This window comes from Caloenas nicobarica, chromosome Z, assembly GCF_036013445.1.
Source record: "Caloenas nicobarica isolate bCalNic1 chromosome Z, bCalNic1.hap1, whole genome shotgun sequence".
NCBI lineage: Eukaryota > Metazoa > Chordata > Aves > Columbiformes > Columbidae > Caloenas > Caloenas nicobarica.
In genome coordinates, this window is record NC_088284.1 from 78,797,583 (window position 1) to 78,820,461 (window position 22,879).

Genomic DNA, 22,879 nt, shown 5'->3' on the forward strand with positions numbered 1-22,879 from the left:
GGTAGTTCTTAAAAGTTTTGTGTAATTATTTGAAAGGCTGGTAAAATAAACTAATCCCAAATGTGAATGCCAGCTTGATATTTTTTCAAGGAAATTGGAACTATTATCATAATCATATACATTTTTGGTATAAATTAGTATTTTGGTAACTCTTCTAGCTGAGGACATCCTCAAGCTTCACCTGTGTTTACCTGTTGTGATTGTGGGTTTCAACTGACTCACCAGTACAGTTCAGAATAACCAGCTTTTCCTTCCAACTAGCAAGCAGAAGTATGATAACAGTGGTAGTTTGGCTGTTTAGTGTATAGCTAATTTAGGCTTTTGAAAAACTGCAAGTTTAATTCTGTGATAAATACTATGGTTTTGCCTGTTATACAGTTTCCTGCCAAATTTGAAAGAAAAAAAAAAACAAACTCATGCAATGTTGCTAAGATTAATGTAACTCATTTATATATAGCTTGGGAGAAAAAACCAATAACAACAAACAACCCCACCCAAAGGCTGATACCAGTGCAGTATAAATGCAAGGATTACTATGTTTTTATTTGTGTTGTGCAAGACATTATATGATTAAAAAATAATTAGCCTGTGTTTTTTCTCTGCTTTCCTAGCTCACGTTGATGAGTTTGCTAGTTCCCTAGTGGGCTGCTGTTGATAGATTTCAGGTTTTAGATGTTGCATATTAAATCTTCTTTGTTGAAGAATATGGCATCCCCTGATCACAAACCAGACTTCAGAGATCATTTTTTTTTTTTTCAGGTTATAAATTATTATTCTGGCCACGTCTTGTCCCCTTTAACTTTTAGTGCATTATGGACGAATTGGAGTGGGACATTGCACGTCCAGTCACCATAGAGAAATATGTTCTGTGGTGCTCAAGAAAGTAAACCTCAGCATTTTTATCCATAAAATGTTGACCTGAGATTCAGGGATATTCTGTATATAAGGCATAAAATGTTGACTTGAGAGCTTTCCAAATGACTGGAACAAATAAGACCTAGCATAAAATTTGAACAGAAGTATATTTTAAAAATAAAAATGTTAAAAAAGAAGCCTTTCATATGATGCAGCAGTTATTCCTAGCATTGTATAAATGTTTCTTGGTTTGCAGATACATTTACCTTCTCTCTCATATATAGTCAGTCAGTTATATTATGGTCAGTCACTACCAGCAGTTCACTTGCAACTAAGATTTTTGCAAAATCTGCATCAAAGATTAAGCTGTGATTGTTTCAGAAGAGCAGCACTCATTAGAAAACACCTTATGATCTTTTTAAAGAGATGTACTAGCATATAACCTCTGAAAATACACGCACAAAGTAATTCTGTTAAATGAACTACTACTTGAATTTAAAATTTGAAGACAAAACATTTTACCAGCCAGAGAATTGTGGGAGAGAAATGTTATTTGTTTACTGTAGAATGATAGGCTCAGCAGTAAACCTGTGCATGACTATGAATGTTGCTATCTGAGTGGTCACTTAGTGAGATTGTCTTTATTATGCTTTGTCCATATCCTGATAAGATTAGACAGAGAAGAAATGAGAAATGCAAACCAATAAGATTCCAGGGCATGCTGTTTTGCAGGCTGAAATGAACAGTCTCTTTCCTAGTATACGATAAGATTTCCAATATTTAATATTTGTTAAGATGTTTGAATTTTCTAGTACTTACGAGAATTTTTTGTGCCATAGTCACACAGGTCAAATTTTCCACCAGTATGGGAAAATACTACACGCTGCACAGTATCACTCCTTTCTCAGCTACACAGTGACGAATTGAAGGTCTGAATTTTAGAAATTAGGAGTCAGAGTGCAGGATGTAAAATTTTGGATCAGTAATGTCACATTTCCTGAGGAAACCGCTTCTTAGCTTGTGGATGAAGAGAAATAAGGTTGTGCATAGTGAAATCAGTTATCATGCAAATAAACTGGTCACTTAGATCTTTTGCAATACTTCATTCTTCTGGATTGAACTGGTCTTACTAATAAGTATGACTAAGGCTGAGGAACATTTCCCTTCAAGGCAGTGAGTGGATTAAAAAAACACTTTTATCTTTATGTTGTAGATATCGATGAATGCCAGTCTAACCCATGCCGGAATGGAGCCACGTGTATAGATGGCCTCAATACGTTTACTTGCTTGTGTCTGCCAAGCTATATAGGTGCCCTCTGTGAACAAGGTAAGATGCATTTTTTAATCTGTGGTAATTGAGTTCATCTGTCTCCATTTCTACACCCTTCTGGGGTAAATAGGCAAAGCCTTCTAAAAATGAGAGCATGAAAGAAACTCTCAAAATCTGTGGGAAGTCATCCGCGATCAGGAGAGAGGTTAGTATTTGAGTTCTCATGATTTGTGGCTCAAGACTTTTTGTTTAAGGTAACATCTGCACCACCTTTAGCAGATGAGTGAGAGCAAACTCTATCCACTTGCTAACCTGACTGCTATATTGGGCAGTTTCTGTGTCAAAATAACAGCAGCCATACAGTTTTCAGGTGGCTCCAAGGCAAGCACAGTCTGCTCATATTGGCTACCAAACTACGGGGAAGACACATAACAAGGTTCTCTCCTTACTGTACTGTTGCTTATGGGGTAATGAGTGCAACCAGACTTACTCTGTAACTAAGCTTCTGTCTTAAAAAATTACATGTATATGAAAGACATATCAGAACTCATCGCTTCCAACAAGCATCACTAGAAAGTAGGAATAGTCTACTGAATATGCCAGATTATATATCCATCCAGTGGGGACAATAGCCTCAACAACTTCGTCCCAGAATTTTCAAATTGATTTGTTCTGTGATTATTTTAGGAGAAATAGGTGCAGGATCACAATTGCAAGGAAGTTGTAAAATACTCTGTGAGCTGGACAACTGAAATCAATTAAATATCCACATTTCTGTAATTGTTAGAACATTGCCTGCAAGAAATCCCACTGTATTTACAAGACATATTTACAGTGCAAGATGCTTACTTAGTATGTCTATGTAGGAGGAAGAATAAGGTAGGAAAATCTGTTCTGTCAGCAAAACTAATGAAGGCATTTCAATGGGAAAAATTCACGGTGTTTTAAAGTGTACTTTCTAAAGCTTATGAATATACTTTCCTCTTTTTCTTCAGCTGAATGGTTTTGGTCACAGGTGAATGAACCAGATCTTTGGATTTGTTTATTTAATATTGTATATTGTCATGTTTGTTTCTCATTTTCAGTGAAAGGTAGTTTGCAAATCCTTCCAGCTCAACCTATAGAGATCTGTTTGTTAGAGCTGAAAACTCTCAAAGCTGACCGACCCTAGCACTTTTCACTGTTTAACTTTTTCAGTATTCTGGCTAATTTTGTAATTTGAAAGGACTTTTTGAATCTGTTCTCCAAAACTGTAAGTGGACAGTGTTTTCAGAACAAAAGAAATAAATGTTCTCACTCTTTTCCTCCTCCCCCTCATTCCAGCAAATCCATAGTAGTGAGTGGCTCTGAGTACCGTAGTAGTTTTAAGCTGCTTTTTATGACCAACCTGAGAGCGCATTTTAGGTGGTTAATGGGAACATTTCCTAGTTTGTCAATCAGAACCAGAGCCCTGCTCTCTTAGCTTTGGAATTTAAATTTCCTCCACTTAAAGTCCTGCAGTGGTTTGGGACTTGAGAAAAGCATTTAGTGCCAAATTTCCACTCCACCAGACAAAATAAAACTGTGTTGGCAATTCAGACACAGTTGTCTGGCAAGCAGGCTTTATTTCAAGGCACCAGTCCTGACCTCACTAGATTTAAAGACCGGCCAGAACGACAGAATGCGTACCTCGGTGCCACAGGAAAGGTGGAGTTGAGCACACCGTGATTATATTTCATTACTCTTTTTTTTTTTTTTTCCCTCCAATGTATACTATTCATTTTAGAAAGCTTCAAAAAAAGTCGAGCTAAACGGCTCTCTTAGGCACACTTCTGAGTATTCAAAACGCCACCGAAGGGAATGGAAGCAGTGAGTGTGCATTTCTTCTGGAAATGAAGCTCAAAGTAGAAGACAACTCCACCGTGTCCTGGTCCCATGGCACTGGTGTAGAAAAAATGTGGAGTTCAGAATTTCACCCAAGTGCCCCAGTGATACTTTTCTAGACTAAGGGATCTTCATCTGATGTATTACGCCTGTGTCAGTGTTAGGAGGGGATATGACCAGAGGACAGTGCAGCTGCACATCAGGGAGCTCCCGCAGGTGGTAGAAGTTAAAGGAGCCTTCAGGGTGATCTAACCTAGGGTGAGGGTAATCAATCCTGAGACTCAATGAGCTATAATTGGCTCCCGGACAGCTGTTGTTCTTGCCAGGTGGCAACAGTTCAGCAGACAATCTGAGCCCAGGAACTTCTTCCTGAAGAGATCTAAAGTTGTCTGATGTTAGAAATAGAGCAGCTGAGGGTGTTTCCTTCTCAAACTAGGTTGGTAGCTTAGTGAGCCAGCATTGCTGCTTCTTCAGACTAGACTAAAAGTGAGTGGAGTAACTCTGTTAGACAATACCCTTTCACCCACCGTGTGTACCTTTTCAAAGTATACAGATGCATATGTGCATGCCACTTGGTGACATTTGAACATCACTTCTTAAAATGCAGAAATATCCCAAAACCACCTTTCCAAAGGGTGACTGCAGGCTACAGTAGATCTTGATGCAAGTCTCATCATGGGGGAGCCATCAGTCTTTCCTTCCATTGTCATCCCTTTGTGAAAAGCCCTTGTGAGACCTCGCAGTGTCCAGATAAATCAGCCCAGAGCTCAGACCCTCCCAGTTTTGCTGTCTGAAGCATTGCTTTGCAAGCTCTGTGTTTGGGGAAAGAGGAGAGGAGGGTTGTTTGTTACCCCGTCTCACACTGGGCTGGTGGAAACAACTTGTAGACAACAGTCCTCAGGGATCAGCAGAGCAAATGGAAGTTTTTGGCTGTTGTTGCATTACCTGGCCATCTGTATTTGTAGTGAGGAATACCTTACTTCATGAATAGTTACATGGGAAACAACGAAACAGTAAAGACTTTCAATTTGAGCCTCAATTTCAAGAATAAGCATTTTTATGAAAACTGGATGAACGTCTGTTTAGATTTTCCTCTTTCTTCCTTGGCTGGCTAGCGTGTCCTTTTCTTTTTCTTCTTTTGCTGTTCTAACTGGTGTCTACCTGCTTTCAAGGAACGATGTTTATGTTTTAAACGGAAGGTCTGGCTTTCTGCTGGGCAGGATCTCTGCAGGCACAACTAGGGTAGCCTGTTTAGCAAATGCAGCTGCATGTATGGACTCGTGTGCCAAAATGGCACATATGTGTTTGTTACAGGACATGCCTCCTTGGGATAATACAACCAGCTGTTCTCTTCCAGGTTATGAAAACAAAACAACTGTTTGGGTTTTTATTGGGGGGTGGGGTTTGTTGTTTGTTTTTTTTTGTTTTTTCAATTATCATATCAGGAACAATGGATTTTTTTATAACCCAAGCTCATTGTTCGAATGTCTGTGATAACTCTGGTCTCATTTGATTCACTTTGTTCCCAGGGCTTGATAGCTTGGGATGAAAGTATTTGAGAATGGTTCAGTGCAAAGATACTTTCTGAAAACAGATGGTCTCTAACTGGTGTCTTTCAGCTGAGAAGGGATTATTTTGAACATTTACCAGAGAAATGTTTTCTTCTCAAGATGTGTGGGCTAATGGGCCTCAGACGCTTGTTCGTTAGATGAAGGCAGACAGTCACAGATAAAATTCACAGCTGAGTAAGACTCTCATTATGTTCTAGTACCCGCATTTCAGTCTTTATTTTCTTTAAGCCTCTTATGGAATTTCTTCAAAGACAAGGGACCTATTGTCAACAGCTTATTGCAGCTGTTGAAAAAGTGGTACCTACCTATGTATTAAACCTACTGAGAACTTTTTTTCATTTAATGCAACTACAGAGAACAAAGGTGTGTAAGTAATTCCTTGCACACATCACTGAAAAAGCCTGTAAATTGTCAGAAGTCTTAAGACTACTCAGACAACTTTTAAAACACCATAAATATGGCAAGCTGTGTTTCAGTCTTTCCATCACATTCTGGAATAAGGTTAAGGAAAGCTATGGTTACCTCCCTGAATAAGTATACAATGAACGTGGAGCTTTGTATTCAGTAAATGCTTGCACCTAGTCTGCTTACAGATGATCGGGTCAGAAAATTTACAGCCACCTGCAATTAGCCTTTACAGGTTCAGTAAAATCATTAAAACCTATACTCATACGGAACCCTTTTCTTTGTGCCACCCTTTCAGTTTTCTTAGTGTAGTAAGGTACACATGCACTCAGGACAAAGCACTGCAGAAATGAAACAGTGCCCACATTTTTACTTGCCTGGTTTGCATTTTTTGTCCTCTAGCCTCCTGACTCTCCCTTTCCCTGTTCTTTTTTCCCCCTCTTCTCATCAACAGCCTGTCTCAAAAAAAGAAGAAAAAAAAACCAAACACTCTTCCTCCTCTAAAAATCATCTGTATTTTATAACTATCAGCCCCGACTTTTTCTGTCTTTGTAGATTAGGGTTACAAACCGGTGCAGAAGAAGTTATTCAGCTTTTCCCTTTTAGAAGGCAACGTGCCATTTTGGATAGGAGGGAGGAGTTGTATAATGCGTGTGCTGCAGTGCATGCATTTCAACTAAGAGTACCTGTGTCATCATTTGGCACCCTCTACCTTAAGGAGTTTTATTATTTATGATTCATGCTCTGACCTTTACATCTCATTCTTTGAACCTAGACTTCTAGGTTTCGTGTTTTCAAGCCTCTTTGCCTCCCCCATATGCCTTTCAGCAGATCTCCTCTCAAATTGTGCACTTCCTCCCCAGCAGAGGCCAGGGAAGGCTTGATTAGAATAGCCTGGAAATGCTATCTGGCCACGATTTTCTCAGCATGCAATGCTGCTTGTTATTATCTGACTTCTTTCCTGTGGGACAAGTGAGTCCCTGAACAAGATGAATAATAAAATCTTAAGTGCCTTCACAAAGGACATAGCACTGTTAGTCAGCATCGTGTGGTTAAACAAATGTTCTAGAAAGCCAAAGCCAGACTAAACTTTAAGATGGCCTAGATGCCAGAGATTAAAGCTGTATCTGAAGCCTGCACCTCATACAGCATACAAAGAGTTTAGATAAAAAAACTCCAAAGATATAGATTACATTCCTTATTCATAGCTCGGCTTACTCAAGTCACAAGCAGTTTTCTACAGCTTAACTTGTTGAAAATAGAAGATAACCAGTGTAACCACTATTGTGCCTTTGTATTTGGTACATTTATGCACTGATGACTTTTAGAAAATGATTTTGATACCAGACTCGTAAGACAATGACTACTGTGTTATTAGTGTTGCCAGGAATTGTCAGAGAAATTTCAGTAAGCCTCCAAAGTGATATGTTTGCACTTTTAAATCTGTTTATGCACATGTAAAGGCTAGCTTTTATCTTGGAAAATTTAAAAACTTTTTAAAAATAGACTCTTCGTTGGTTCAGGATGTGAATGGCCTCTTCTGGCTATGAATTAAGAACCAGTTTTGTGTTACGAAAAAATTATTCCACAATTGTCTTTCAGGTGGTAGCTGCTCAAACCTAAGAAATACCATAGTTACAGAATTTGCAGGCATATGTCATTGGCATATTCTGTAATATTTGGCTTTTTCTGTACTAGTGCAAAAAGAGACGCTTTGGCCAAAGCGTGTTATTAACTACTGACTATATTGACTTACTGAAAATAAGAAACGTGGTTTCATACCCAGAACAAATCTATTCCTCTGGAAAGGCCAAACAGTTGCTTTCAGGCACAGTTTTGTTTGGGAACTGATAAACCTTGGTGGGAAGTGGCAAATTCCTGTTTGGTGGGTGGGGAAGGCCAAACTTTGGGTTTCTGTTCTTCAGCATCCTGCAACTGAGGCCCTTCAGAGTAAACTGTTGTGTACTCAGATAGCTGGAACCAGCTGTGGTTGGAACAAGCTGTAACCTTGTGCTGAAGTGTCCTTTATGATGCCATTTCTTCTGCCATAACTCAAAGCAGTCTGAGTTTTCCCTTTTGTTTCTTGCATTTCTCCCTAAATCTGTCTCGCAAGTTCTTCTTATCTTCAAGCACAGCTCGGACACATTCAGGCATTGTATTTGCTATGCCTGTCTTATTAATACTGAATTTTGTCTGTGATTCATTCCTGCAGTGTTGGTGCAGAAGCAAACTTGGAACTGGAACTTTGTTGTTTCTTGCCATCTATTCTGTTTACAGCTGCCTAACCTTGACAAAATAATTAACGTCAAATCCATGGATTGTTACTGTTCCAAGGCTCATGTTTATTTCTCTTTAGATAAGAGGATATACTGGCTGGTGTGAACTTCTGTATATAACACATTCATATCAGTACCATCCCTCATACAAGTACAGACAATGTGCATTTCATTACTTTGTATTTCAGCTTCACATCCTTCCTTAGAAAGTGATGCCTAAAGTTTATTAAGTTAGTCTTTGTCAAGGAAGATGGGTTTTTGAGCAGGATTTGGAGGGGTAAATACAGAAAGATAATACTGCAGTTTGCATCTGTGGGCTGAAAAATCGCAATGGTTTTCCTTCATATTCTTTTCAGTTATCTGTTTCTTCTAAGCCAAGGTCATTCAATACAATCACTCAAAGAAATATTCGCCCTTGCAAGTAAAAATTCCCATATATACAGACTCAGAAAACTCAGATGAAATGTAGACTAACTGCAGTCCAACATCCAGGCATTTCGTTCATCTGTAGTTATGGACTGCCGATGTCCTTCTAAGACTGTCCAGGTGCAGCACAATTTGATCGGTAGAAGCTCAAAAAGTTGCCAGTTGCAATTACACTCCTTACATAGGTAATATTTTTGCACCTTGTACTGAAACTGAGTAAACAGAACTACGTGAAAATGTAATGAGTTATCAAGCATGAGTGTCGATTGTTTGCGTTTGTACTTCTTGAACCTTTGCCCAAGAAATCCATCTGCTTGCATGAAATGTGCCAGTGTTTCACGCCCACTGAGAGAGATGTGATTTATTTGTTTGTCACAGACACGGAGACCTGTGATTACGGCTGGCACAAGTTCCAAGGACAGTGCTACAAATACTTTGCCCATCGGCGTACGTGGGACACGGCTGAAAGGGAATGCCGTCTCCAGGGAGCGCACCTGACAAGCATCTTGTCTCATGAGGAGCAGATCTTTGTGAACCGTATGTACTGTTAGGATTCCTCTAAACAAGAACGGGCACTGAGGGTTCAGAGCTAGTGAAATATCATCCTGATCACTCAGCTGCTACATCTCTATCTTAAAATATACTTTTAGAATGTTTGAAAGGCTCACTTCGTGTTCTTCATGTTTACTTGTGCAGTCAGTGCAAGTTCTCTATCTCTATTAAGTTATTCTTTGTTACATAGAAAATACCTTCGCTCTGAGGAAGAGAACAGGAAGTATTGTTTCGACATTGGAAAGTGGTAAAAACATTTTTTCTGGAGGCTTTAGAGCTTTTTTTTGCACCTGGCATCAATAACCACATCACCATATATTGTATTAGGTAGGCATAAATAAATAGTTCCTGTTTGTTGTGTTGCATAATCTAGACAACACTGCTTACAGCCTAACCAAAACTTGAAAAATGTAGATTAAAATACATGCTCTTGTTTTAATATTTTTGCCTTTTTTTTTTTCCCTCATATGTGCTCAGGTAGGAAATTAATTTGTTTTCATTGGGAGATGCCATCAGGAGAGAAGAGCCAGGGTTGTTTAAAACTGTCAGATGAGAATCTGCATTTTTATAGAAATCCCAAATTAAAATGGAGAAGCTGAAAACCAACTTGTAAATAGTTGTTTACATAACGAGTAGAAGAATCTGAAGAACAGGATGTCTGATTCATTTTGTGCAAATTATTTTTATTTTCTTTGGTGAAATCTCTTCCTTTTATGGGAAGGTTAGTAATAATATCATTCTGATTCCTTAGGTATTGGGCATGACTACCAGTGGATTGGCCTCAATGACAAGATGTTTGAGCGTGATTTCCGCTGGACTGACGGTAGCCCACTGGTAAGATGCTTTTGAAATATAATCACTCATTCATTTATTTTTGTGGTGGTTTATGAAATTCCCACCAGCAATGAGGGAAGCTGCATAACTAAATATGCACCCAAGCAAACAGCCAGCAAACTCTTTTTTGGAATAAGTACTATTTTGCAGTGTCATTGTAAAACCTCATTCTTAGTTCTTATTATTGTATACGTGGCACCTCTCAAAGCTTCCGAACAGAAAAAGTCAGAAAGTCTGAGACTGCTATTTAAAGGTCTTTGCTGGAGCTGGTTTGTGCTCCTCTGTTCTTACATAAGGACACATATCATAATTCTCCTCTCCCTTCTGTATATGCAGCAGAATTCATTTTTCAGATGAGGATATGGCATTCAAGCTCTTGCATTCACTAGGTCTGTGAGAGTGCACAAAGGAGCCTCTCAAATATCGTTAGAGGTTATTCTAGTCCATATGGTAGCTCTACATCTAGGATGGGTAAGCAGCCATCCTTAGGTGGTTCAGGAGGCCTGTAACCAATAATCTGTCCATAAAATTTTAAGATGCTGTTGATATCTCATTACCTTGACACAGGAAGGAAAATCAGCAGAAGGAGAGGCAGAACACTCTCTCCTCACCTTTAGCTAACCTAAATCAAAGAGCAGATGGATACAGAAAATTATTGAACTCTTTCCAATTCACAACAGTCTCTTTTATAGAAGAGACAAGTGATTTATTGCCATATAACACCCACTGGAGAATATTACACTAAAAAAACAGAACAAAACAAAATAACAACAACCAGAACTGGTTACGCTTATCATTTTGCTTTCCAGTTGTGAATTCTTCTTAAAGCAGAAAGCATCTGGACACACATATGCACATGCTCACACATGCACACAATGATCATTGCTGCATACCTGTGGCTACAACTTATGTAGGAAGACACCTGGGGCAAAGAAGACTTCGTTCATTATCATTTCATGTAGATAACCAGAAGTTTAAAGACCTCTAAAATGGCTTGTAAATCAGCCATTTATTGGGGAAACTACCGTGTGTGGCAGGTGAAGAAAAAGATGAGACTTTTTGTTGTCTGACTGATTGCCCAGTGCCCTGTGGTGGTACTAATGCACCCATTTGTGCTTGGAGCCACTTAGTCTTGCAGGCTGTGAGTAGAAGAGTTTCATTTCATCATTTTCTCTTGCCTATCATCATGTATATTTTGGAACACAGGACGGGTCATGGCCTTGAACACTACTCATTTGGAATGAGTTCATTCTCTGTCTCCTGATGTGGCTTCTTACACCTGATGGAAAGTGACAGGCATCCACTGAGGGTGATTTAGATTTGTTTGGAGCTCAGGGGTGGTCCGGGCTGTCTGCAGTGGTTGGTCATGGAGCCTGCACTTCACTAAGGGATCTGAAGTTAGGTGAGATAAATTTGGGCATAAATATAGTGCCTGAAGAGGCAGCCCATCTTACACTGTGTAGTATAAAACAAGATAACATGCTCATACATTCCAAAGTCAAATTTGGTATGCCACTGAATGACGAATTCAAGGAAATTAAAATTAAAGCTGAGATTTCATTTTTAAATTCAGGGTACTGGGAAAATGTGGTATGAAATTTTTACTTTAATTTTCAATTTTAAGAAACGAAGATATTCTAGGAACAGAATAAGACCATCTGTCCAACAGATTTATCTTTTGATTGATCTTCTTTTCCACTTTATTTCTCTTTTATTTTTAACAACTTCCCTCTGTCTCTTCCTTCAGAAACAATTTAGGTGTCTCTTGAAATAATTTATTTTCATTGCTTCAATAGCTTTCCCTCCTAACTTGTTCCATATGGTTTCTGGATACCATGGTTCTGAGTAGCTCCCTCATTTGCTCCTTTTCTCTAGTTTTTAACTTATTTTTCATACTTTCTAATCACTCTTCTGGCTATAGTGATTTACTACTTCTCTAGAAATTAATAGGAACAACCACATAGTTAAATTTACGCATCAAATACTTCTCTGATGATGTCTTAAAATTCCAGTGAATTTGAATACTGTGTAGGTCAAAAATTTACATCATTTATGTATTTGCAAGTCAACAGTAGTCTTGACAGTGTTAACTGCATTGATATAATTTGTAGTCATAAAAATCAGCATTATTGAATCAACACTCAGGTTCTAACTTGAATTTCTGAGATTAGATCTTGCATATAGCCAAAATCTAAATAACCTTCTTGTGTTTTACATATCAGGGTGCATCTGTAATTCATCTGTTTCTAACATTGTTGCCCAGCTTCACTCTTTTTCCAAGACAATATTATCTATCTATAATTCTATTCAACACTTCTGGCATAGAGGAAAATTTGTCAAGTCTGCTCAGGATTCCCCTGTTATAAGAGTTGTCTTGGAGATACTATCAGAAAAGTAACTCCAGCTCACAGGTAGACTGTGTATCTACAAGTGATGTATTTTCATCTTTATCTTGATACTTGTTTGAATTTTCTGCCAATAAAAGCTTGGTTTAGTCTGAAAATCATGCTTACATGATTTCAGTAGGTTTTAGATTGTGGAAAAAAAGTTATAATGCATGGTAGACTTAAAAGAAAAAGTAAACAAACAACAGCAAGACATGTTGTGGGTGGAATTGTTGGCCCAGTGCTTCAGTTGACCCAGCGCTGCCCAGATGAAATAGCAGCGATACATTTTAGTGGTTTCTCTTTCACATGAGTTTTCTCTCTAAACAGACAAAAACACAACAAAACCAAACAAACATAACACCAAAAAACCCCAACCCACAACAACAAAAAAACCAAACTAGACTTGGGCAACATTGAACCACAGCCTCTACTATTGGAGATTATGGAAAAGGAGCGTTTACCTGGGTACTAGTTTTCCATGAACATAAGGAAACCCACTACTTAAATATTCAATATGTTGGAAGGAACTCCTTTGCCAGGTGTCGGCATGTATTTTGTTAGCAGTTTCTGGAAAAGGGATCAAATACCTTTTTTTCTCTTTGCACCTAAAAGGTATTTCAACCAATGAGTTCAATGCAAGGAAATCAGTAATTTTTTGACATTTTCAGCTCATGCTAAGTTGTGTTTTTTCCAGATTTTTTAAACTGAAGTTAAGTGCCAGCCACCATTAATTATGATTGTTGGACAAAGAACATACAGGAGTTCCTCAGTGAAAACCAAAAAATGTACTTCCAAGTGCACTGCACATTGTTTCTGACTGCAGTGAGCTATTGAATACGCATGCTATTTTTCGTAGACTTCATAGTCATATGCAGCACCGGCATATAGATCTTGTGCTGTCTCACTTCCATTGGTTTCCAAAATACAAGGGGTAGCTTTTTTTTGGGCACACTTCTTGTCAGTTCGTGTGAGATGAGGGTGATAAACTCGCCTTTGCCATTGGCCTAGTAATGTGAGAAAGCTTAAATTCTCAGGTAAGATTGCAGATATTTCCCTTACCTCATGAATCAGTGGGTGACAGCAACAGACGTTCAGTTTTCTGTGCAGTGTCCAGATGAGATCAGTTCATGCCCCTTCAGTGAGATTGGAAGTTGGTTTATTTTTTTTAAGGCATGTGGAAGAACATGACCAAGATTTTTAAGAAGTGAGCATATAGAATTAGAGTTCTCATTGGAAAACCTACATTGAACCTAGAACAGCCTTAACAGGCTCACAGACCTACTGAAAACAGGAGCAATTATTTAGGTGCCTAGTAGTGGACCAGCTATGGTCATATGGTCAGCTACTTTTGATATCTTGGCATTCTGTTTTGGTTTTTTTTGGGGGGGGTGGTGTGTTTGTTTTTGGTTTTGTTTTGCTTTGTTTTGTTTTTAACGCCTATAGAAAATACTGTCTGATACCAATTCATCAAAACCAGCAGCAGTCAAAAAAGCACTCAGTTCCTGTGCATGTCTTTCATGTATCAACTGGAATTTATGTTTAACTTGCAAAAATGATGCCAGTAAGCAAGTCTTGGAATAAGTGAAGAGTGATCTTGTAAATACATGCTCTGATTCTCAGAGTTCCTCAAGGGAAATTTTGGTCTTTTGACTAACGAAGCAGGTACAATCAGATTCAGTGAAAAAGCAAAGAAGAGTATTTAAAACTTTTGGTCCACGTGACATTTGTCCACATCTGTAAGGATTCTGCCTGTTTTCCATTACAAGAACTTTTAAGACAAGGAAAATTATCCTAACAAAATAGAAATGGGCTTACTCCTAAATTGTAGATGCTGTTCCTGCAAAGAGAGCTTGAGGATGCTTTTTGATTTACCTCACTGAAGTGTTTGATACATAGTTATCATGCATTTTTAGGAGATTTTGGCAGGTTTATTTCTCAATTGCAAAGTGTTTTTTAGTTTAAAACTGCTTAGCATTTTCCTGCCTTTCAGGCAAAACAGCATAATTTTATGTAATGGTTTGGGTTGTGTAGATAAAGTCTCACCATCTCCTGGTAAAAGACACCTTTTCAGGATGCCATACCCACTACGTCCCAAACACAGACTGGGCTTGAGAAGTACAAAATAACATGAGTAAAGTAGTCAGGTCATACTTCTTGTGCCCTAAACTTTAATCGTTAGTTCAGGTGCTGCTTTTCCAGAAACAAATCACATTCCAGCTAACTGATAGTCAGTTATACAAGATTTTATTGGCCAGGCTATTTGTATCTATTCATTTAAAAAAAAATATATATATTTACAAAACAAATTGGGAGCTTCTTGGCTAAGGTCAGAGTATGAAGATGTATGAATCCCTTGCTTGCCACCCATATGAATCTAATTTGTTCTGATTTGCTGTATTGTATTCATATGGCAGGAAGCAATCTTTTCTCATCTACAGTGTGTTCCTGTTCTCTTTTTTTTTTTTTTCCTTTTTCTGTTTTTGAAAGAAATAATTTTTCCATGTTTCCGGTGGTTGGGAGAGGTGGATTCATGTTCTTGAGCTGATGGGCCACATGAAAAGCACTTTGGCAGCAGCAGCCATTCCATTTTTATATCAAGGGAAAAAGAGTTGATTGCAGCTGTGCTAATACAACATAAAAAAGGGAATGCTCTTTCAGGAAACCCAGATCCTCACTTATGGTGCAAATTCAGTGAGAGATGGAGATTAGGCTCCGTAGCCACAAGCATGGGCTTGGAGTACCAGCAACCTCCAAGATCGCGTGGACCAGTAGGGAGGGAGTTTGTAAGCTGCAAATTTTGGTGTATCTGCCTAGTCCTTAACTTCAAATAATTTGTCTGAAAGATGAAGGTAGTGAAAGCAGGTACTAAAGTGTGTACAGAGAACTCGCAGCTCCCCAATGTTTTTAGAGCTTCCTTATTCTTCCTGAAAATCAAGCCAATTTCTGCTCAAGGCTTTTCAGGTATGATTACATTGACAGATGCAAGAAGTAGAAGAAAATAGTATAGTTTTTTAAAGAGCATGTTCTGTTAGCTCTGCCTTTCTTCTATTGCAGTGTAGTTATAGGGCTGTTCTGTTGGCATTTGCTGTGGGAAAGCATTAGTTTTGCTCTGATTTTCATTCTACACATGAGTGAAAATGGCCATATGTAAGACTTTGTTTACATTTTAAAAATTACAGAAACAAAATTATTCTTGCACTTTTCTGTAGATCCAGCATTTCTGTGATAGCGAACAACTCTTTATGGATGAATCATGGACAGTCTTCATTGCACAATTGTTATAAAAAGCTCTAAGTAATAAAAACAAATATGCTTGGGAAAACCACAGTGATACAGGAGAAGAAAGCAAGGTCTAAATAGTCACACAGCTGTGAGAAAAGAGGAATTTGTCCATACCTACTTGGATCTTTGTATACTTCAAATTTGATGTAAAATAAACTACAAAATAACAAAACTTACATTATCAGTGGAAACATTTAACAATTGGCTTGATCAAAGGAAGGCTGAACACAATGTGACATTTGAAAATATCTTAGGGTAATTGAATTTAAATAATTCACTTAGTTCTGTGAATAGTAACTTTTACAGCTGTAAAGCACACTCATCCAAATAGCAAAAATCTGGTGTTGCTTTTGGCAGCTCCTCCATTGTATTTGGATTGCTGGCGTTTCACTGTTAAGGACCCTTGTGAGTGGGCACAGCGGTAAAGTTATGGATTAAGTGCATATAGCTACTCAGGGTTGTGCCTTGGGCCTCCGTCTCACAAGGGGAGTTATTCATATCCTTTGGAAAATGCTGTTGATAATTAGTGCTTTGTACAGCGGTGAGCTCACTCCCATTACATAAGATTAGTGCTGTAATAAGGAGCTGGCTAGTGTCTGTGGCCAGATTGTCTGTCACTTAGAGAATGCTGCCAGCTAGGAAAGTAATGGGGCATAATGCCACTTTTAAAAATGTCCAGAGATTCTACATTAGTTTTTCGTCCCTTCGGCATAGGATTGTTTATGCTTTGTGTTTTGCAATGCTAGACCTCAGGTTGTCAGTGTTAGGTAGAGACATTAAAAACAAAAAACACCCCCCCACCCCCCCCAAAAAAAAAATCAAAACAAACCAGAAGTTTAATTCTGGCAAAAACAAAGCCCTCTCTTTTCCTTCCTTTATTGGTCAGTGAATCAGAATGCTTTAACTTGAACAAATCTGTAACTGCACCCCTCTCAGAAAGAGTAACTCTATTGAACACAAAATCCTTCAAAAGGCCTGGAGTATTGTAGGGAAGGAGCCTGCCTCTGAGGGTTAAATAAAGCAAACAAACTAAAAAGTACTGTAGTCAGCTGCAAACAAAAAGCTCATTGTGCCCATGTCCCACAGGATCCTTGGAGAAGGAGATTTTAAATCTACCAAATGTTTTGGTTTTGTGCTGCACTCAGTCATTACAGCCTCTTTTTAAGATGCTCATTTGACCTGCATTTAAATGGAGGAGAACTATATAATGTTATTAATGACAGGTATATTTTTAGTTCAGTATGTCGTAGGCAGTCAGGAGGGCGTCTTGGACAAAGCGCTTTTTTGTCTCCTTTTTAGCAGGGGGGTCAGCAGTTACTTCAGAGCCTTGTTATAGTTGGCTCCAGGCTCAAAATCTTGGGCAGCTTCAAACCTGCAATAATTGTTGACATAAATGACAAAGTGCAGGTTTTTCCTTTTTTTTTTTTTTTTTTCAGTGGTTCTTCTGGTAGTTATGCACAAAAAGAATAAGTCACACCTCATGCAATTTGCATCATGGTGACAATATATGATTATGTTAGTGTAACTCCCAAAGAATATGTATTATACCAACCAATGCTTAACACTCTACCATACTTTTCTTCCATGGTAAAACACCTGCCCATTAGCAAGAGAATTTCACCAGCTCTTTGCCACATTTTTCAGTCTCAGTTTGAACTAAGGTGAGTTCTGAAAGCCCAGCACACACAATATACCCACAAAATTGAACTATACAGTGTGTGAAAGTTATTATTTTAAGAAGAGTTAGTACAGAGCAAATAAAAGTCAATGGAATTGTGTTCACTGGCGTCAGTTAGCTTTTGAAGAGTTAGTAAGAGAGACGTCTTTTCTGAACAATTATTATTTTGGAATTAGTCAAAGTCAGTATCTGGACTCAGTAGTTAGTAGACACTGCCATCTAGTGGGAGCTTCCTGCCATACTTAGTGATTTCTGCTCCTCATGGAAAAGTTGCCTTACTATGGTATTGCTTTGGAAAAATATCAAAGAGCTAGTCATCTGCTGCACCACATGATCAACTCTTCCCATAGGATAGGACTGATAGGGCTTTTATTTTTCAGCTTCATCAGCTATCCTTTTTTACTTGTTTCATTTGTCTTCCTTAGATTTCTTTCCAAAATTATTTATTTTTGCATAGATCTTACTGCTTATTCAATCTACAATCAGTGCTTGTGGATATTCATGGATATACATGAGTGTATGTTATTCAGAGTCCTTTTTTTGCAAGCTGTTGCACAGGAAAACAAAGAGTTTTTCAATACATCCCACTGCTCTGTTACCAAAAAACCCTTTCAAGTGAAATCTGTTGCAAAGGTCCTTAGCAAAGCTCCTTCTGGGAGTTTGTCTTGCTCACAGTGTGACTCTGTAATGGGGAGTGTTGGGTGCCTGCCTGATCCAAATCCTGCCAGTTTCCCAAATCCCACACAAATAAAGCCCAGATTAAGGGCTTGACGGAAGCCATTCAACGACGATCTAAAAAAATATCAGGTTCGTGACATGTGATTTTTGTGTGTACTTGTAGATAAGTTTAAATGTAGCAGTTGTCTTAAAATTCACCAGAATTCTCCCAGCACAGCATTACCAACACGCTTAGCTTGGTCCCTCCTTCAGCAAGTTATTTTAGCATGTGTCTGAATTGTGCATGTGATCTACCCTATGGGGTTTAGGGCACAAACTATGTCTTTAAAGCAAGGTATATGCTTAAGCACTTGCTGAATGGAGTTTTTAATCTCATTAATGCCTTTGGTAAGTTCTGTCAGACTGCTTCCGTTCATAAAATTAAGCAGAAAAATCCTTTGCAAGACTGGGGTGAAATTAAGTGAAACAGTGCCTGTGCCATAAGGTAGTTTCTTTCTCAATGTATAAATGCATTTAAATACTAGATGAACTTAATGTAAGTATTTCAGACCTTGCCAGATCTTCGCAGTAATCTGATTTTTTTCTTCTATGGAAAGGAAATGCAGTCTCTTTCAAACTTCCCATGAGTATCTTATGCAACACAATCAGTGCTGTATAACAGCATGAGCCACAAACGAGGGTTTTCTGAACTGATCCATATACATGTAGCAACCTTGTGCTGGTCTTGTCGTAGTTCGGCCAACCTATAAAACTGAGTAATTGCCAGGACTCACTGAAAGTGAGATGTAATTTTTATATAAGCTATCCAATTATAACAGAACCTCCACAGCGAGGGACTTGTTCAGGGGCTTTCCTGATGAAGATTTCTAGGGAATTTGTCTGCTATTGTAAAAAAAGCGTATTCCTGTTCTTAGCAGACTTACGGGGTGGATGAAAGGACAAGAGGCAGTAAGCTTCGCAGTGGTGGTTTCAGATTGTTTGGTGATAAATACCAGGCAGGAAATGTTACTTCACTTTAAGATGAAATGGCACAGAGAGTATCCAGTCAGCCATTCCCTACATCTTACCTTGTTTTTTTGATTTACCTCATTTGTCTTAAATTAAGAAGCAATCAGATAGGGAAGCAGCCAGAATGAAAGAAAATAAAAAATCACATTGGAAATTACAAGTGCTAAAAAGTGCCAAAACAGATTTGTACTTTAATCTTATTTAAACATTCTGAAAACATGCTTCGTTTTCCCAGAAGAAAAAGCATTAACCCTGCAAATCTAAATAGATGTACTTCAAGTAAATTATTTCCTGTCTTTAGTTATGTACAAAAGATTATTGGCCTTCGCACAATAAGGAGGTCAAGCAGTAAAGTTTTGTTTGCATCAGTAGTTTATCTTATTGTCCTTCATTAAACACAGTGCTTGTTGACTATTTTGGAATGCCAAATCCAAGCGATTGATCTCAGCCACTTGGTGTGCCTTTTGAAAATAAAAGAATGGCTGAAATTTCCAAATGAGTGTCACAAAGCTGAGATAGCGCTTATTTGTAGATTCACCTTGGCAGTGCAAACATCTGGAAGAACCGAGTAGATTACTCATTAACAAGGAAATGAGTCCTCCAGATAGGGCTGGTTATCTGAAAATTTAAATAACAAATCTCCCACAAGGTAGTGTTCACGATGGGAAGGCTGTGCTCGTTCAGTTTATTTAGCAGCCGTTTGAATGAGAAAAAGTAGTGACTGGCTAATAAAGTTAGCTGCTTTACAGGTCTTGCTATAATCCTCATTTTCTTAGATTTAATTTATGTGAAAAGTCGGCCTGTCACTCAACTGCCAGATGTGAGTTAATTCAATGCCATATAAGGAAATCTTCCCCAAAAATGTGGAACTTAATAAAATGTCTTCGTGGGCTTTTGTAACCATTAGCCCAAGCTCCTCCTGTGAGGCAAGAGAATTGTCACTGTTTTACAGAATGGGAATCATGCAGCCAAGTGCATTGTCTCATGCCACGTAGGAAGCTTGAGGAACTGAGCCCCCTCTCAGCTACAGCTCTGACCCGTGCACCATCCACCCTCTTTCTGCAGGAAAATCTTCAGTGCTCTTTAGCAAAGACAGCTAGAACAAGTAAATCCAGTGCGGGCTTTCACGTCAATAGAAAAAAAAAACTATACAAGAAAGGTTAATTAATAATTACAGAGTAATTAGAGGGATGAAGAGCATAACAGGAGACCCAGTTTTCAGCCTGAAATGATGGCAGGACAGACTAGCGGTGTGGCTCCCAAGCACCAAAGTAATGCACAGGGAGCAAAATTCTGCCCCAAAGGCTAGGTCCTGTCGTTACCTGATAACACAGAAACCTCACTTTTTTATTAAAACAAAACAAATCAAAATAAAGCAAAACCAAAACAAACAAACAAACAAAAAAGTGTCCTGCCATCATCGATGCTGAGATCTTTGCAGGGTGGCTGGTGCAGTGGTGATTTCAGCCTTCACTCCCTGCATTAGTTTGAACTTCCCTCTCCACAACCACCTCAGCAAAGCTTCATAACTGGAGGAGAAAAATGTGCTGGGCCAAACCTTCTTTGCAGTGCATTTTGAGTCATGTACACAATTAATAGTATGTGTCCTAAAATGTACAGTCTAGAAGTGCTTTGCATTTTAATCCAGGGGAAAACTTCACATGTTATGGTAACATTGCTTAAAAACCAGGGTACTAATAGTTTTTAGGTCCCTCTGTGTGATCACCCAGTCTACGTGCCTCTGCTGAAAAGGATCATAGCAGCTTTTCTTCCATCTATTAACTTAGCATGTGAATCTATTTAGGTTTTCAGAACCGTAAGTCACATCTTACGAATGGTACAGCTAAGAGTATGGCTAATGGTGTCAATTGAAGCTTGGTTGTCGGCAAAAGGATGCCCTGAGCTTTATCAATTCAAACACCGTGCTCCTTAGCGCGGTTTCATTGGTCTGCTGAGACAATAATGGTTTACATGAAGATATAACATAGCAGCAGGGTGGCTGGAGCAATGCCAGCAGTTTTTGGCTCATCTGTGAATATGGCTAATCTTTTTTGGATGTGAACTTAAAACCCAAACAAACCTGAATGGTACAGGTTGCCAAGGAATAAAGTTGTTTTTTGTTTTCTTTTTGTACAATATACTTTTCTAAAAGACAGTAGTGGATTGAAATACAAGGAACTTAAATGACACAGCCACTTCAAAAGGGGCATCTTATTCAGGATGTTCTAAGCAGTGTTTCCCAACAGCATAATTATGACCTGAATATCTTACATGCTTACTGTGCTTATGGCAAAGCTAGGGAAGTCTTCATGCTTAGCACACTTGATATGAGAGTTTGTAAGGAATACCTATGAAAACAAACAGTACAATTCAGTATGCGACTTATGGGATTTGCTTCTTCACCGTTACATTTTTTTTGCTGTTGTGAGTTTACCAGACATAGTGCAGTCACCTCTGATTTACACTGGTGTAAGTGAAAACTGCAATCGTGCTCCTGGCCATGCAAAAATGTGATCTGTAAGAGGAAAGAAAAATATTAGTTTATTTGTCTAGCAACTTATTCCACTCAAACTGTGAGAATCTTTTTGTATTATTATCCCATTATCAGTGGCTAAATAAGGAATTGAAAAACTACAGAAGACCTGGGTGGAGACCTAAGAAAGCAATTCAGCAGTCTGGAACTTCCTCTGCTAAGCAATTCTGGCACTAAAACCAAGCAAAATCAAAGTTATTCAGCCAAAATAAATCCATTCAATGACGATATCAGATGTGAGGTAACAGCAAGTCATGCTGGAGGATATCAGACATTCTTGAATAAACCACAGGGCCTAGATATAATCCTTTGCCATGACACTACAGTCCTGCCAGCAAAGCAAACACAAATTTTGGAGTCATTATGGCAAGTAAGAGCATATGGGTTCTATGTGCTTAGGGTGGGAACTGGCAAGCTGCTGAGCACCTTCAACTCACACGCCTCTAATAGCCATTAAATATCCTTCATTCCCACACTCTGATCCCTATGGAAACAAACAGCTCTCTAGTATCATTTCCACAAGAAACAGCTGCAAGGCTTGTAGAAGTCTTTCCTTTGCTGTCAGGACATTACTGATCAAACTTTTCTGACACTAACCTGGCTGTTTTCTTTAATTTTTCTCTGTGTCCTTATGTCTGGGCAAATTCTTGAAAGTGATCGGATTGCCTCAGCTTAAGAAGTTGCTGCCAATCATCTCAGCAGTGAAACCAACCACGCTTACACTTGTGACTTCCACCAGCAAACCTTACTTTTCAGTTGGGTTGGGTAGTAAGACATTCAGAGGCGAAATTGAGAGGTGATGACTTCTTTCTGGCTAGCCCACAGTTTGGGTTGAAGTGACCTTCCAAGCTCATCCAGTGCCACCCCTGCCACGAGCAGGGACATCTTCACCAGCTCAGGTTGCTCAGAGCCCCGTCCAGCCTGGCCTGGGATGTCTCCAGGGATGGGGCATCCACCACCTCTCTGGCCAACCTGGGCCAGGGTTTCACCACCCTCATCATAAAAGATTTCTTCCTCATGTCCAGCCTGAATCTCCCTCCTTTAGTTAAAACCATCACCCCTTGTCCTGTTGTATCATGCCCTGCTAATAAGTCTGTCCCCGTGTTGTGGTAGTGTGACCTTTTCTGCTCAGATTCTTGCATCCTTAACCAGCTTTGCTGTAAAAAGGTGCTAGACCTTTGGCTCAGTGGACATTCCAAAATACCCTTTTTGAAAAAGGACCCTGGAGCACTCTAGGTTACATTAATACACGCCTTGCACA

The 22,879-nt window shown here is 38.9% G+C and overlaps 1 protein-coding gene across 3 annotated transcripts in view; it reads left to right on the plus strand.

Annotated features, from left to right (window-relative positions):
* VCAN (versican) overlaps positions 1–22,879 on the plus strand; it is a 112,907-nt gene that overhangs the window by 82,775 nt on the left and 7,253 nt on the right. For all 3 annotated transcript variants that reach the window (XM_065656131.1, XM_065656130.1, XM_065656132.1), the window contains exons 10-12: positions 2,069–2,182; positions 9,045–9,203; positions 9,970–10,052. In XM_065656131.1, the coding sequence (XP_065512203.1) occupies positions 2,069–2,182; positions 9,045–9,203; positions 9,970–10,052 (356 nt within the window). The remainder of the gene's footprint in view (positions 1–2,068; positions 2,183–9,044; positions 9,204–9,969; positions 10,053–22,879) is intronic.